A 13967-nucleotide genomic window follows, 5' to 3' on the forward strand; every position below is an offset into this window, starting at 1 on the left:
GCATCCTAACCTCCACTGCCTACCCTGACCTGCGCTCCCTTGCCTATGAAGGGAGGAAGAGACCACTTGTTCAGTGTAGGCACACACATTTAGTTACCCAATTCTGCCCTAGCTGATTAAGCACATGCAGGCATGAAAAGCTGGGTGAGATTCGTCTCACATGCCATGTTAGTTTAACAGTCAAAAGCATGAAGCCATGAATTTTTTCTATCAATAGTTTTTTTTTCAGCTAGCCTTTTTTTTAACTAGTCTCATTACTTTAGATTGGTTTCCTGAACATCCAGAGACTCCACAGCATGGAATAGTTACGCTCTCCTCATTCTTCTGGGCTTTGCATATATCAAGTATAGTGAGAAGACTTGGTCAAAGTGCATCTTTCAGTTTGCATCTTGCATACTGAAGGAAGTTAGAGCTTCAGGCTTCATTTTTGAGTGTAAATCAAAATTGCTGCCGTGGAAACTATTTTTCACACTGTCCAGTGCTGTACTTTTAGCCCAAATGAATTAAATCAGTAACAAAAAGTGGACTTTATCTCTTCTAGCTATATGAAGGTTAGCTATCTACATCAGAGCAGAGTATTTAGGCCCCTCTGTAGCCAATGGAGAAAAACAGGGACTCCAGAGGGATACTCATTCTCAGACAACTGTCTTTGGATGTGATGAGTCACCAGCAGAAAATCCTATTGTTTTCATTGACTGTAGAAGGAACATAAATAAGCATGTGTTTTAGATAAAGTTCATTTCCCCTGTCTTTCTCTACTTGACTTCTTTAAATCAGTAAACAGACCAGAAATATAATGACACATCAGTGGATAGAAGGGAGAATTGGGAATATTGGAAGAGTTTCACAAAAGCTGATCGTATACATCATTCCCCAAACAAAGTCATGAGGAACAGGTGCAAGGCATGAAATAGAACATGACTGTTGTCCTGTGTATTCAGTTTTGCATCCGTAATTGTATTTTGCAGGGACAAAATCTACTAGTGTCATTGACTTCAAGGGTAAAAACATTCCTGATGACAAAGAGAAAGAAGATGAAGAAAATGAGGCATTGGATTTTTTCAAAGAGGAACAGACACCTGACTTAATTTCAGAGCTTGCATCAGTGGAGAGTGCCAAAAAATGTGAGAAGAAAGAAGAGGAGCAGGAGGAAGAAGAGGAAGAAGATTTAGACCCTCTTGGTATAATCAGGTATGGACTCAGTACCTTTGTTATTTAATTTTTAGCCCAATTTTCTAAGCAAATAAGGCTGTTCCATGTCACTGTCCTCTCATCCCAACCTTTTTGTAAAATCAACCACATTCAATTGAATTTCACAGAGGAAAAGAGGCCTCTCATATTATGTTCCTATCCAGTTCGTGAAGAAGTGCCTCTGTAGAGGGAGGAGACTTTGTAGTGCCTCTTTAGTGCATGCCTCAGGGAATCCGGGTGAGAGAGACATTGAGAATGCCTTGATTACAGTCTCAGCTGCAGTAGGCACTTTAGTGGACACTGCAGGGTGCCACCACAAAACGCAAAGCCCCTGGGCTCCATTGGATGTGCCTCTCTGGAGTGCACTGGTGTTAACAGTGTCTGGAACTGCTCCTGAGCTGGCTGGTATCCAGAGCAATGTGAAGTTACAGCAGCGTGAAGACCAAAAGAGCCAATGCATCAATCAGGATGTTCACATATAGGCTTTCTTTCTTCCTGCCCTTTTCTCAAGATGTCATGTGCTAAATGCCTCTAAGGCATAAGCAACAACAGCCTGAGAAACAGAACAATTGAATCAAAGCTTGCTGAAGTTCGTATCTGGGTTTGCTTACCTGCCCAATAATTTTCAGAAAGCCATTGCCACTTCAAGATGGAATTTCTCACTTAATTCCCAAAAGCATGAGAAGCAAATTTACTACTAAAGCCTGGAAGCAAATTTATTTTCTCAGTGGCTGAGATCATGAGTAGTGACTACTTTTCTTAGTGTTTCTCAAGCTTTAGATGCCCAAGAAGAGAAGGCCCCAAAAACACTGATAGTAACAAGCCAGAACTCTCTCTTGGTGTTTCCCTGTTATCTTGAATCGTTATGGAGTGGCCTTCACGTTCTAATTCACTTAGAACATTCCAGCTTCTAAGCCTGGGTCTGTCACACTGAAGCCAGGTCAACCACAAATGATTAATTCTGGAAGCACCATTTGGACTTTGCTTCTGGTAATAAAACCACATTTAATTGTTGGCATCCAGACAGTGTCCTTTTTACTTAGGATATTTCATCCTTTACATATCACCAGGAAACTTTAAATATTATTCTTCTGACAAAGTGTGTGCTTAATTACTCAGCATCAAAATCATTCCTTTGTTGAAGAGGAGTTTTAAAAAGTTAAGCAACTATTTACAATGAAAAGCTTGATAAAGCAGTACTTCCCGCAAAATGGTCCTTAGTTGGTAGAGTTTATAAAAGAAGCTGTCCTTTTTTGGATAGGAAAATGATCTATTGGGTTAGCAAATGCAATGTTGTATTTTCAGACTTACAACAAGTATAAGCTGTAAAGAATTTACTGTGCCAAAACAAGCAAGAGATTTTTTTTCTGCCTCTCACAGTTTGACATAGCATTTGAAAGTCTGATTATTTTGTTCTTTTAATGCATTGGAGGATGAAAAGATCTGGTATTTAATCCTCATTTAGTTTATTGCTTCCATTCCTTTTGAGAACAGAATTCTTAGTGAATCAGAATAATTTTGTTTATAGAAGAAGAAATATGGTATTAAGAGGTACAGTGCTGCAGCATGACATGTCATGCAGTCAGATGTTTTTCACTCTAAGTCAGTGGTTAGCTATCTATAAAAAGCCTCTTGGAATGTATTTATTATTATGCTTTTAAATCTCACATGTACAGTGTCACAGCAGAAATATAAACATGGAAATAAGAATCCTGAATCTGATTTTATATTGTTTCTATTCTCCTCTAACTCACCCAGCTTCCACAGAAGATATTTTTAATTCAGATCAGTGGTAGCAGATTGAATGTAAGCACTGTATCCCAGCTTTATGCCATCTAGTAATAGCAGGTGTCAAGGCAAGAGGACAAAGACAGGAGCTTAACTGTCAGTGAATGGCCATTTCTGGATTGACCAATGTAGGGTATCTTCTATGCCCTCAAAATCATAGGTGCTTACATGCCTTAAAGAAGGAACGCAGGACTCACAGCTTCAGGCATGCTTAAGGTTAGTTTGCAATGGGGATGAGTAAAAAAAGTAGGTGATACAGACTGGATAAATATGTTTAGTACTACACAGTTCCCTAACACATGCATAATTCAGGTTAAAAAAAATCCACAGTCCTTACCCCTGTTAAAAAATAAAAATAAAAATGAAAAAATGTGAAGTCAGCACTGAAACAATGGACTGGCGTCCATTGCAAGCAATAGCAGTAGCCACGGTTCTTTTGAGTAGCAGAGCTCTGACCTAAACTGAATCATGTGTCTGGCATAATCTTACTGTGTTTTTTTTTTCTTTCTGGATGAGGATGAAACTGCTCCAGTAGCAGAGGCCTCCATATGTTGTCAGCATGCTTCATTTGGTAACAACTTCTCCTCCTGGGCCAGAAGGCTGCGACTTGGATTGGGCCCAGCACTGCTGCTGTGCTGCTCAACCACCAGATAGCCAGTTAAATGTACTGGCCTTGGGAGTAAAATGCTAAACTAGGGCCTTTTTTTTCTGTTTTTGGATTACCGGTGATTATCCAGGTGGAAGCTGGTAATGGCAGGCTCCTTTTCCCTGGAGGAGATGTCCCAGTTGTGCTGGTCTCTTCCTCGTATTCAGGGCTGGGGCCGAGTTGCTCTTTCATGTCTGGTGGGTGACTCACTTGCCAATTCCATGTTCTTCAGCTTTTGCGGGTGTAAAGGGTGGCCTGCAAACCTACTCGGTGTTTCTTTGCCATATGAGTTTCATGCTCAAAAGCTTACTCTCTGTGTTTGCAGAGTGATCTTAGGCCATGTCTGGGATCCCTAACAACAGAAAGCATCGTTTTCTTGTCCAAATCAGGAACATTTCAAAAACCATAACGCTTCTGATTAAGTTTGCAGCTTTTAACTCTCCCCCTCCCCCCTTATTTTTTCCAGGCATTTTTCTTCCTAGAATTAGAGGTACTCAAAATTAGGTTACATTTCTGGGGTGCAGTGCTGAAATTCAGCTGAAACGTGACTTCAGGAGGTGTACTTTTTCCTCTTCTCCCTTTCTTGAGAGTATTGGAGTATTTTTATTCCCGTGTGTTGTCACCAGTTACTCTGCAAGTTTTTGTGGACATTTGTAGAGACCTTTTCAGCTTCGGGCAGAATATACAGGTCCTGTAAGAAAAAGCACTCCTAATACTGAGTAAGATAGTCCTTTAACATCAGCTGTGCAGTGGGGAATGAATGTACTGTGCTTGCTTTTGTAGCAGTGACACATTTCGAGCTCTATTTCATTTTATTTTGCAGGGTAAGTATACAGCTACTTGTAAGTCATAGGGCTTTCTTAGCCAAAGTATCTCTTTTAAAGCTAGCATCTATTTATTTTTTTTTCTGGTAAACCATAATCCTTTATTAAAATGTTTTAATCCCTTTAGAGTGGGAAATCAGATATATATTTTACTCTACATCATAGGGAAAATATTAGGTATATCGACTTCCCTTTTTCTCTCTGTTGTTGTCCTTAAAGTGAAAGCAATACTGCTGTTTATCACTCTTTTCTAAATCCACCTATCTTAATATTTGCAGATATCTATTTTTAAGTACTCAGTAGGCTACAGTAGCATTTTCAACAGTATGTGTTGGTTTTTAGAGGTGCAGTATCTTTTAGCAGTGCTGAATCTTAAAGGGTTTTCTGGTAAACTACAAAACATTACTGTGTGGCTAGTCACAATTGCAGGGGTTTCTCCAACGGTAATACCTTCAAGAGTAAAAAAAGCAAGGGCACTGGATCCAAAAGAGGCTAATCCTCTAAAGGAAAAGGTGTGGAAGACAGCCACGAGAATAGCAGGAGCTATTCATCCACAGGCAGGATATTTTTGATGATACTGCTGAAAATTCTGCAGTGGAAAAAGGTGTAATGTGCAATGGTATGAGAAAAGATTTGCCTGGAGCAAAGAGAAATGTGAAGCAAGATTCTCGGATGGTGTCAATGCTGGTAAACTCGGCAGTGCCGGGCCCCGTTGGCTGAGGCTGTCTGGGCATTGTCTGGCTGCGTCTATGCTGTTAGGTTCCCCTGCCCTCCAGGTGAGGTGTGCTGTGCTCAGAATGCCCCTGGAAATAACTGCTGGCCTGCGCTGTCTCCTGGGCTGTGATTAGGATGGGCTGGGAGAAGACAGGTTGTCCCGTGCCAGGAGAGCAGCAGGGACCTGTGCTCAGGCCCAGAGTGTGAAGCAATGCAAAAAAAAAAAACAACCACAAAGTATAGCCCTGAGCTGCTCTGTCCACAGGAGTTACCTTTCTGCCTGCTGCCCTGTTTGCTCTCCATTTCTCCATTTGCCCTGAGGGTTTCCCAGGGTTTTGCTTTCTGTGGGGAATCCAGGCAACCAGTTGTGGATTTTTCTTCCACTTGGTCCAAGAAGGACCGTGTTAGACATTTCTACCTCTGTATCTCAAAACAAATTTAAAACACATCACAGTAAGCGAGCTGGGTTTTTGTCTTCTCCCTCTGTGGATGAACTGTGCAGTTTTATTGTGTGTAGGTTGAAGGCAAGAGCTCTAACGTCTCTCTCCTCTCACTTTAAAACTGACTTTGTACTTGTATTCAGTTTAACCCAATAAGCTTGAGGCAGCAGCTGATTAAAATGACTCAGAACCAGCTTTTCTGAACACAGCAGCAATGATAAAAATCACGAGGACTTCATGGGTTAAAGCATGCAACAGCCCTATGCATGCATTTCTTCAGCTACAATTAAATTGTGAGGTAATATTTGTTCTCCAGCTCGGAGAACCCACCTTTTCCTGTGCTTCCCTGCCTCCATCAGCTCTTAGCACCCCTCACCGGAGACTCTCTTCCACGTTCCCTCCCTTCCGCCCTTTTTCCTTTGCCCCCCTAAACCTTGCAGTGACAGCATATCCTCCCTCAGCCCACGATTTTTCCTGGCAGGCTGCACGGGGCCCTGAGGTGGGTATTCCCCAGGCAAGAGCTCTTCTGTCTCCTCGTGGGTCCGTAAGAGCTTCTGTCTCCACTCTCTCCCTTTCCTATTGTTTCAGCGGATTTCCCCTCGTGGCTTCTCCTCATCCCATTTTGTCCCTTCCCAGAGGAGTAAAGGCACATGGGCGGATTGGAGCCTTGCGTCTGTCGTGTGTAAACGTAGATGGAGCTAACTCCTGACACCAGGTCGGAAGGGATGGGGCCGGTGAGGGCTGACCCTTTGGGGTCCTGCTGCCAAAAGCTTTTAAAAGCCTTGTAGCTCATTGTTGTTGTGGTCAAGCTCAACCACCGCTGGTGCCAGAGGTTTGTCATCACTGGGTTTGGTTGGCGAGGGGATTATTAAAGGACTCAGGACCTTTTCTGGCTGCAGACAAAGAGGGCAATGGCTTTTAGCAACAGCTTGGTGGGGAGGGAGCAGCCAGGCAGCAAGCCCTGGCTGTGCCAGGGCCCCGCAGAGTCAGGCGGGCTGCTGGAGGAGGGCTGCTGGTGCACGAGCCAGCGGTTATTGCTGGGTTGCATCCTAATGGCAGCCACGCTAGGGTTTGACTCCTGAGCTATCATCCCAGTGTTGCCTCGCCTTTCCTTTTCTTCCCTGTTGTGCCCTAGGCTGGCCTCAGCCTTTTTGTCTTTGGGGGAGAAACGGGTGGCAAAATTTCATCTTGCTTCCTCTGCCAGAAACGCTGGGCAGCTGAGAATGGCTCACCCAGAGGCAGAAGTCAGCTTCGGGGGAGTCCTGCGTTTTGCATCCTTCCGAGCGGTTTTATTGATGGCTTGCCCGGAGCTGTAATAGGTGAGGGCAGGGTGCTTGCTGGTGGGTTTGTGCCTCAAAGGACGATGAGAATATCTGCAGGCTGCAGAAGTGCCAATGCACAGCTGCTGTCTGCCGGACAGATGGTCTAGAGCAAACTTGTCAAAATGTGCGTTCAGCTGCTGTGCCTTCTGCTCCTTGGTCGGCAGGATTATACTCCTGAGCTGCTACTTCCACTCCTCAGCATCCTCCTACTCTTCAGCAACTCGTAAATTCACAACTGTCTTTTGGTCTGGCCAGGTGGGTGCGTGGCTTCCTCTCTGAACCCAGCAGGATTCATGCACAGGAGCAGAAACACTTGCCTGTCTGTCCCGACCACGAGAGAGGGTGTGGGTGTCAGAACATCAAAGAAGAGGGAAGATCCAGGTTATGTTTTCTTCAATGAAATTCAGATAGTTAAAACAATGAACAAAAAACAAAAAGAGCCTTGTTTTCCTAGCAGGGTGTGCATCCGTGCTCACAGCTGTGAAGCCTTTAGATATTTAAACAGGCAGATCTTTATATTCTGCGACTTGTTGAGTCACAAGTTTAGGTTGCGAGGCATGCCCAACCAGCACTTTGCCAAGTGACACAAGTATTTGCCTCAAGTCCAATCCAGCTGCTGTCAGATTGGCAACGTGCAAAATCCTAGTAAACAACCCCGTCGGCCTTCCACTGAGACATTTCTGGCAGTTGAATTTTTTCCGAAAACCAAGGACGTAGTTTGATGTAGTAATCTTCCCCATCAAAGAGAGGAAAAAAAGAAGACAGCAAAAAAGTGTGAATTACCTACCCATCCAAATAAAGGATGAGCCTTACGTCCTTTTCACAGAATTGTCTGTTCTCAACACTTCTTAGGGGCAAACTCAAAGCCTTTCCTTGGAGATGGCTTAATTGAGTGGAGAGGGAGTAACAGGATGGCAGGGATGCTCTCTCCTTGCAGCAATTCGGTCTCTCCAGTTTGCCTGTCCTGAAGTTCATTTATATTTATAGATGCCTTGTGAGTGTTCTTTTCCCATATACAGATCATGGAATGAGCTTTCCTTTTCTTTCTGTCTCTAATCCCGTCTCTTCAGCAGAGCTTCCCACGTGTTTCTTTTCTGCCAAACTTGCCGTCTCCCCCCAGATGGGAGGTTGAGGGTGATCGAAAGAAAACAGTGGAAAATGAACATATGTTTAGCTATTGAATCTCACAGAAACATCCATATTAGTTCAGTGTTTTCTCCCGTGAGTGATTGCTCTGGGGTGTGGGAAGATGTTTTCCTTGGGAGAGCTCTACCAAGGTCTGCGTGGCTCCGTGGGGTGGAACTGAGGAGCTTTTGTAGCTGTACTTCCCAACCGGGGGAACTGAGGTTGATGAGTGAAGGACTCAGCCGCCTTCTCACGGCTCTTTTGTGGTAGTCGCTAGCTTAATGTAAGTGAATTCAGGAAAACTGAGATTTTCTGGAACTACTGGTTTTGCAGTTGTGGGTTACATCCTTCAGGAGAGCGGATTTGACAGGTGAATGTACAAAACCTCCTGTATGTATATCCACCTCTGGCAAGCAGAAGAAACTGTACCTTGGGATCAGAGCTAGGGCACTCAGACTGGAGAGGAGAGGATGCTTAACTCACAGGTCTGAAGTTGGCTGCGCGGTCTTTGCTTTTATTCTGCGAATAGTCACTTCCCTGACCCAAGGAAAACCTCTAAGAGTCCTCCCCCATGCCAGCATTGTCCTTATCTACATTCATATTTCCTGGTCGAGCGTTGGATTTTGGGCCCTATAAAATTATGCAGTCATTGTTTCCCCAGGTTTTGCTTCGCATGTTGAAGCAATTGCCTCAGTTAAACTTCAGTGGTGTGTTTCTGTCGTGGCTGGCTTGAGTGATTCCAGCACATCCACAGCTGGAACGTGAGGATCCGCTGGGAGGGAGCTGGAGTAATTATTTTAATGTGCTTCATTTTCTTTCTGATTAGAGCACTGAATATATTTAAATGGCTTTTATAAATAGTAATTTTGTGTTTATACCATCAACCTAAACCCAGAGGACTGCAAATAGCCCTATAGGCTGCGCAGCCTTACATCTGTGCGTGCCATCCGGCGGTGTTTTCGTGCGGAAGGCAAGTGGAGCTCCACCTGGGGTAAAACGCAGCGAGGGCTCAGCGCGGCAGCTCGCGGCAGCATCAGGCACTGAGCGGAGAGCAGGTAATTCAGCGAGAAGTGCGTGGGGAATGGTGCCGGTATGAATGCAAACACCCAGCCTGGAATTCGACCAGCTCGCTGGAGTAGATCCTGCTGCTTTTAAGAAGGATGTCATGGGATTTTTAATGGACCTGGTTTACTGTTTTCGATGCGTTAAAGCACAGCACATGTAAACTTGCCATGCACTTTTCTGTATATGAAAGAATTTTAGCGCCAAGTAACGACGGGGAGCTGGCACCAAATAACGTTGCCACTAGCTGGCACCAGCTTTCAGATAATTCCCACAGTCCTTTTAAGTGAACTCTCAGCTTTTGATTTTCCCATCCTGTTTTAACGGCAGTGTGCGGTCATCTGTAGCAGTGCAGAACTGAGCAGCGATGAAGGCGTGCAGAAGCTGCCACGAGCCGTTCTGCAGGCACGTTAAGCAAGTCCTTCGTTAGCCGAGACAGATTCGTAGGAGGCAGGAGATCCTTCAGAAGGGGTACAGGAAAAATTTACAACTACACAGAATCAAAAGTGTGGTGTGGTTTTTTATTTATTTATTATTTCTGCTTTGGAAGAGGATTGAGCATGATGTAATTGGGCAGAGTTAAACATGTTTTGTTCCATGGACTTTACAATAATAGGATGACTCAAGTCCTTAATTAGAATAAAAAAGCATTACCTCATCGATTAGCCTGCGCCTTTCACTGAGGCACGGGAAATCTTTAATCAGCAGGCCCGGGGAACTGCATGTAGATGAGACAGACTGCTAATGAGGGACGGATTCAGAGGTGCTCTGTTGTTTTTTTGTTCACCTCGTGTAACAGAATGGTTTGCTCTGGAAGAAGCTGTCTGAGGGGTGACTGTGTGCTCAGTTTAAATCAAGATGGGAGACTTGCTTGTCTTTTCATCTGATGCTGTCAAGTCCCTAAATCAGCAGACTTAATAAAACCATTGTTCCCTTTTCCCCACGGACCTGCTGCAGAAATTTCTGTCTTGGTTTCAAAGGATCAAAGAACTGGCTTTTGGAAAACCATTTCTGGAAGCAGTCTCTAAAACCTTGCCAAAAATGCATGAATTATCCATTGTAACTACAGGCTGGTACTAATTAACACACCTGGGGGATCACAGCCTCTTGCTCGTACCCCTTGCAGCATTTGGCCAAATCTGGAGTCATGTGAAGTGCCAGCAAAAGGAGGAATGTCCTTAAGGACAGACACACATCTGGGACTCTGCAGCTCTTTATTCTGCTCTTGAATTTCTCAGGTCACATCTCGGGTACGTTACTTGAAAGTTTACTCTCTCCGTTATCCCTTTGGTAAAAGGAACAGAACCGATTTCATAGCTCTGCCTGGGGAAAAGTTCACCTCTGCACAGAAATGTGACATTCAGATTGTTGTTAACAGGAATTGTCATCAAAATGATAGAAAGGATTTCTATTACTTTAAATAAATTTGGGGTAAGACTCAAAACCTTTACTTACTTGCTCCCCAAAGTAAGCTGGCCACCTCCAGTCCACACCCAGAGCAAGCTGGCTACATCCAAAACAGAAAAGGCCCTGAACATGTACTGATCCTTAAACTATGTCCAGGCATTATCTGGGAGAGCAATAATTCACAAAACTCACAGGACAGACATCGTGTGCCAAGGCGTTTTTGCAGCAAGTTTGCAGCCTGGCTCCTGGGGTCAGCCCCTGGGGCCAGCCCTGGTGTTTCAGCTGGCTTGGAAAAGGTCTTGGCTTGGGTTTTTGCTAGTACAGGCAATTTCCTGAGGTCTGCTCTCTGAACCATGATTTTCTGTAATAACTGCTACTGCCTTGGCATGGCGCACAAACTGGTCAGAGTGGCTCGAGTGGAAGATTTCCAAGCCTCTTCTCTGCCTTGCTTTATTGCTTTTTGCCTATAATTGCATCTGAGGCATCTTTGAAGGCATCATTAAGCACAAAACACAATGTCTTGCCCTCAAAACCACCTTACAACATTATCTAGACCCATTTGCTAAAGAGGTCTCATTTTTCATCAGCGTGATGGGTTATCTGCCAGCATAGGCTGTTCCTGTGTATGACAGTCTTGTCCTGGAAACTCGTTCCTAAGTCATCCGTCTTTCTCGTCTTGGTTATGAGTGACAGAGGCATGGCACCAGTGTTCCTGTAATACATTAAAAAAAAAAAAAAAAGCAAACATAAGCAAAAAAGGCTCCTGAGGGCTAACCCTCCCTTCCTCCCTCAGGGGCTCTTCCAGCAACCCCTTACTAATCGGAGTTGTTTTTATTTGTTCAGCAGTGCTGCCAAGAGACAAGGGCAGTGCCACGCAAGGCAGGATGCTCGGATGGGAAGGAGAAGCATGCGGTCCAGAGCTGCTGGCCAAGGTCTTGGGGGAATTAGTTTCAATTCTCTGTTTCAAAGACATCCTGTTTAGGCTGTAGGCTGTTCACTTCTGGTTTTCGGGACCTCATTTTGTTCCCAATCTGTGAACAAAAGAGCATCGGCATTCGCTGCTGCAGAGAGGTGCAGTGAGAGTAAACTCTGAAAGGCTGCGAGGTGTTCGGGGGCTGTCCCGAAGCCTTGCGGTCTGCTGGCAACGAGCAGCATTTAGCTGACCTTGGGAGGTGGTGGGAGACGTAAGGAGATGCCGGATCCTTCACTCTTTCCCCCTCGCGGAGGAACTGGCTGTGTTTGCAGGGCGCCTGCCAGCTGTTGGCAGCACAGCACCATTGCTCGAGGGAGGGGAGGCGCCGTGCTGCTGTTGTGCGCTACAAGCTGGATGTTACCAATGGGTGATAGGTAAGATGCCAAGGTATCCTCGAACCCCATGGACAGACAGCGTGGTGAAGGACAGGCTCCCTCTGCTCTCTGCTTACCTGTTCTTCTGGCAGGGGCTGCCACACAGGATCCCTCCCCAGGCCATTTCCAAAAGAAGACTGCATCAGCTTTGTCTCTGTACACAGTCCTCTGGCAATATCTGATCCAAGCTTTGCACCTTCAAACACCACCACGTGCCTTCTCTCAGCCCGAGCCATGTCATAAGCACCCTCCATCTCAGACTATCGCTTTGCAGGGCTCTAGCAGAACCCTCCTATTATTTCAGGCACCTTGAAACCATCTGAAAACCAGATGTAGAAAAACAATTACAGGGGTGCTGCAGAGAGAAGGGGAAGACCCAGCGCCAAGTGGATACAGCGCTGCCCCGGCCCTGGACGTGTACGTGCTGCCTCCCGTGTTCATGGCATCTCTGCTGTGGGTTTCTGCCAGCCTCGAGCCCCTTCCCTTCCTCGGGGAGATCCTAGGCAGGTAGCAGTGTCCTCCCTTGGGGGCAGAAAGGAGACGGGCGGGCTGTGCAGAGTGGCTCGGTGAGGGGCACAAGGCAGCCCCAGCAGTCAGCACCGGGCATCGTGGCAGCGTTTGCTGTATTGTATGGCTGCAGCCACACTGTCCTGTGGCATTGGTTCTCTCTCCTAGCCGTGTGGCACGTGAAAGGTCTGCTGTAGTACTTCTCCCTATGAACCCAGGTTCTGAAATGGCCTGGGGATGTGTTTTCCATATGAAATCATCATTCTTTCCCCCAGCATTGCCACAGCCATTGTAACAGCGGGGAACAGAAGCTTAAAACATGGTGCAGTTATTTGTAATTGCTGCTCCCCTGCTGTCACCGGCATTGTTTTATCACTTTTCCGCTAGTCCCTCCTCCTGACACAGATCACTGATATAATTTCTGCTTCCCGTGTATTCAATAAAAGATCCCCCTTACTTACCAAACTCCAGTTCATTTCCCACATCTTGCCAACTTACTGGATGGTTTAATTGTACCAGATGTTCCCCAGATGCAAACATATACTAATATAATTTGAGTCCAGTCAGGATTTGTGAGGCAGCAAACTGGCCCAGAAGATGAAGTTACTTGCCCAGGCTCACACCGTGAATCAACAGCAGCTAATCCTGAGAAGAGCTCTCCATGAGGTCTCGTGTAGCCTGGGATTTGAAAGCATGAGACATTTACCAGCGTTTCTACCCAAAGCTCTGTTCCCTCTTCCATTTTCTCTATGGCATCCCTTGCAGTGCCTGGATCTTCAGCATTTCAAACGCCGCCGCCCCGAGGGAGGCAGCTGGCGGTAGCACATCATCAGGTAGCTAACGGGAGCAAGGAGCAGCGCCTGTAATGCATCAGTGGGGTGGAGCCGCAGGCTCACATCACTGGTGCAAAGTAATAATTCTCGAGGGGGATGAGATGATAGTTGGAGGCAGCGCTGAGATCATCCAGCTGAAGTCTCCGAAAAGTGCTGGGGGAGCGGCAAGCGGCGCTCTGGGTGAGCAGAGCCCAGGGATTTTTGTCAATAAGAGCAGAATGATTTGGGTTATGCTTTTAGAGCGCTGCCGTGGCTGTTAAGTAACAGCAGCGCTGAGCTGGATCTCCCGCATCTCACGTAAAGGCTCCTGCTTTCTTTTGCTTTCAGCTGGGCGTTCGTGGACTGCTTGCGTCTATCGGGTTTCTGCGATCCAGCGCTGACCTCACTGCGCGCTGCAGCAGGCTCGCCGTGCTTCCCAGGCCAACCCATCCACCCGACCTGGCAGGCAGCTGCTGTGTGCGCCGAGCTGGGCGCTCAGCCCCTGAAATCACTGATGCTGCAAAAGCCCGTGTGCTGAGAAGTCAGGCCAGTTAGCGATAGAAACGTAAACAGGAATCTAATTTAAAAAAAAAAAAAAAAACGGAGGACTACGTCAGCTATTTTTCTGCTTGCAGCTGAAAGAAGCCCCTTGGCAGCTGCCTCTGCAGAGCCTCAGGTGCCTTGCCGAGGAGGGAGAGGTTTGTGTCTGCCCGCTCCCTGGTGTGCCTGCTGCTGCAGTCTGACCTCCAGCAGCGTCTGCAACATCACAAGTAAAATTTGCT

At 46.0% G+C, this 13967-nt stretch overlaps 1 protein-coding gene across 2 annotated transcripts in view; it reads left to right on the forward strand.

Annotated features, from left to right (window-relative positions):
* HS1BP3 (HCLS1 binding protein 3) overlaps positions 1–13967 on the forward strand; it is a 55892-nt gene that overhangs the window by 14792 nt on the left and 27133 nt on the right. For both annotated transcript variants that reach the window (XM_040552408.1, XM_040552407.1), the window contains exon 4: positions 969–1191. In XM_040552408.1, the coding sequence (XP_040408342.1) occupies positions 969–1191 (223 nt within the window). The remainder of the gene's footprint in view (positions 1–968; positions 1192–13967) is intronic.

The sequence above is a fragment of the Cygnus olor genome, chromosome 3, assembly GCF_009769625.2.
Source record: "Cygnus olor isolate bCygOlo1 chromosome 3, bCygOlo1.pri.v2, whole genome shotgun sequence".
NCBI classification, from domain to species: domain Eukaryota; kingdom Metazoa; phylum Chordata; class Aves; order Anseriformes; family Anatidae; genus Cygnus; species Cygnus olor.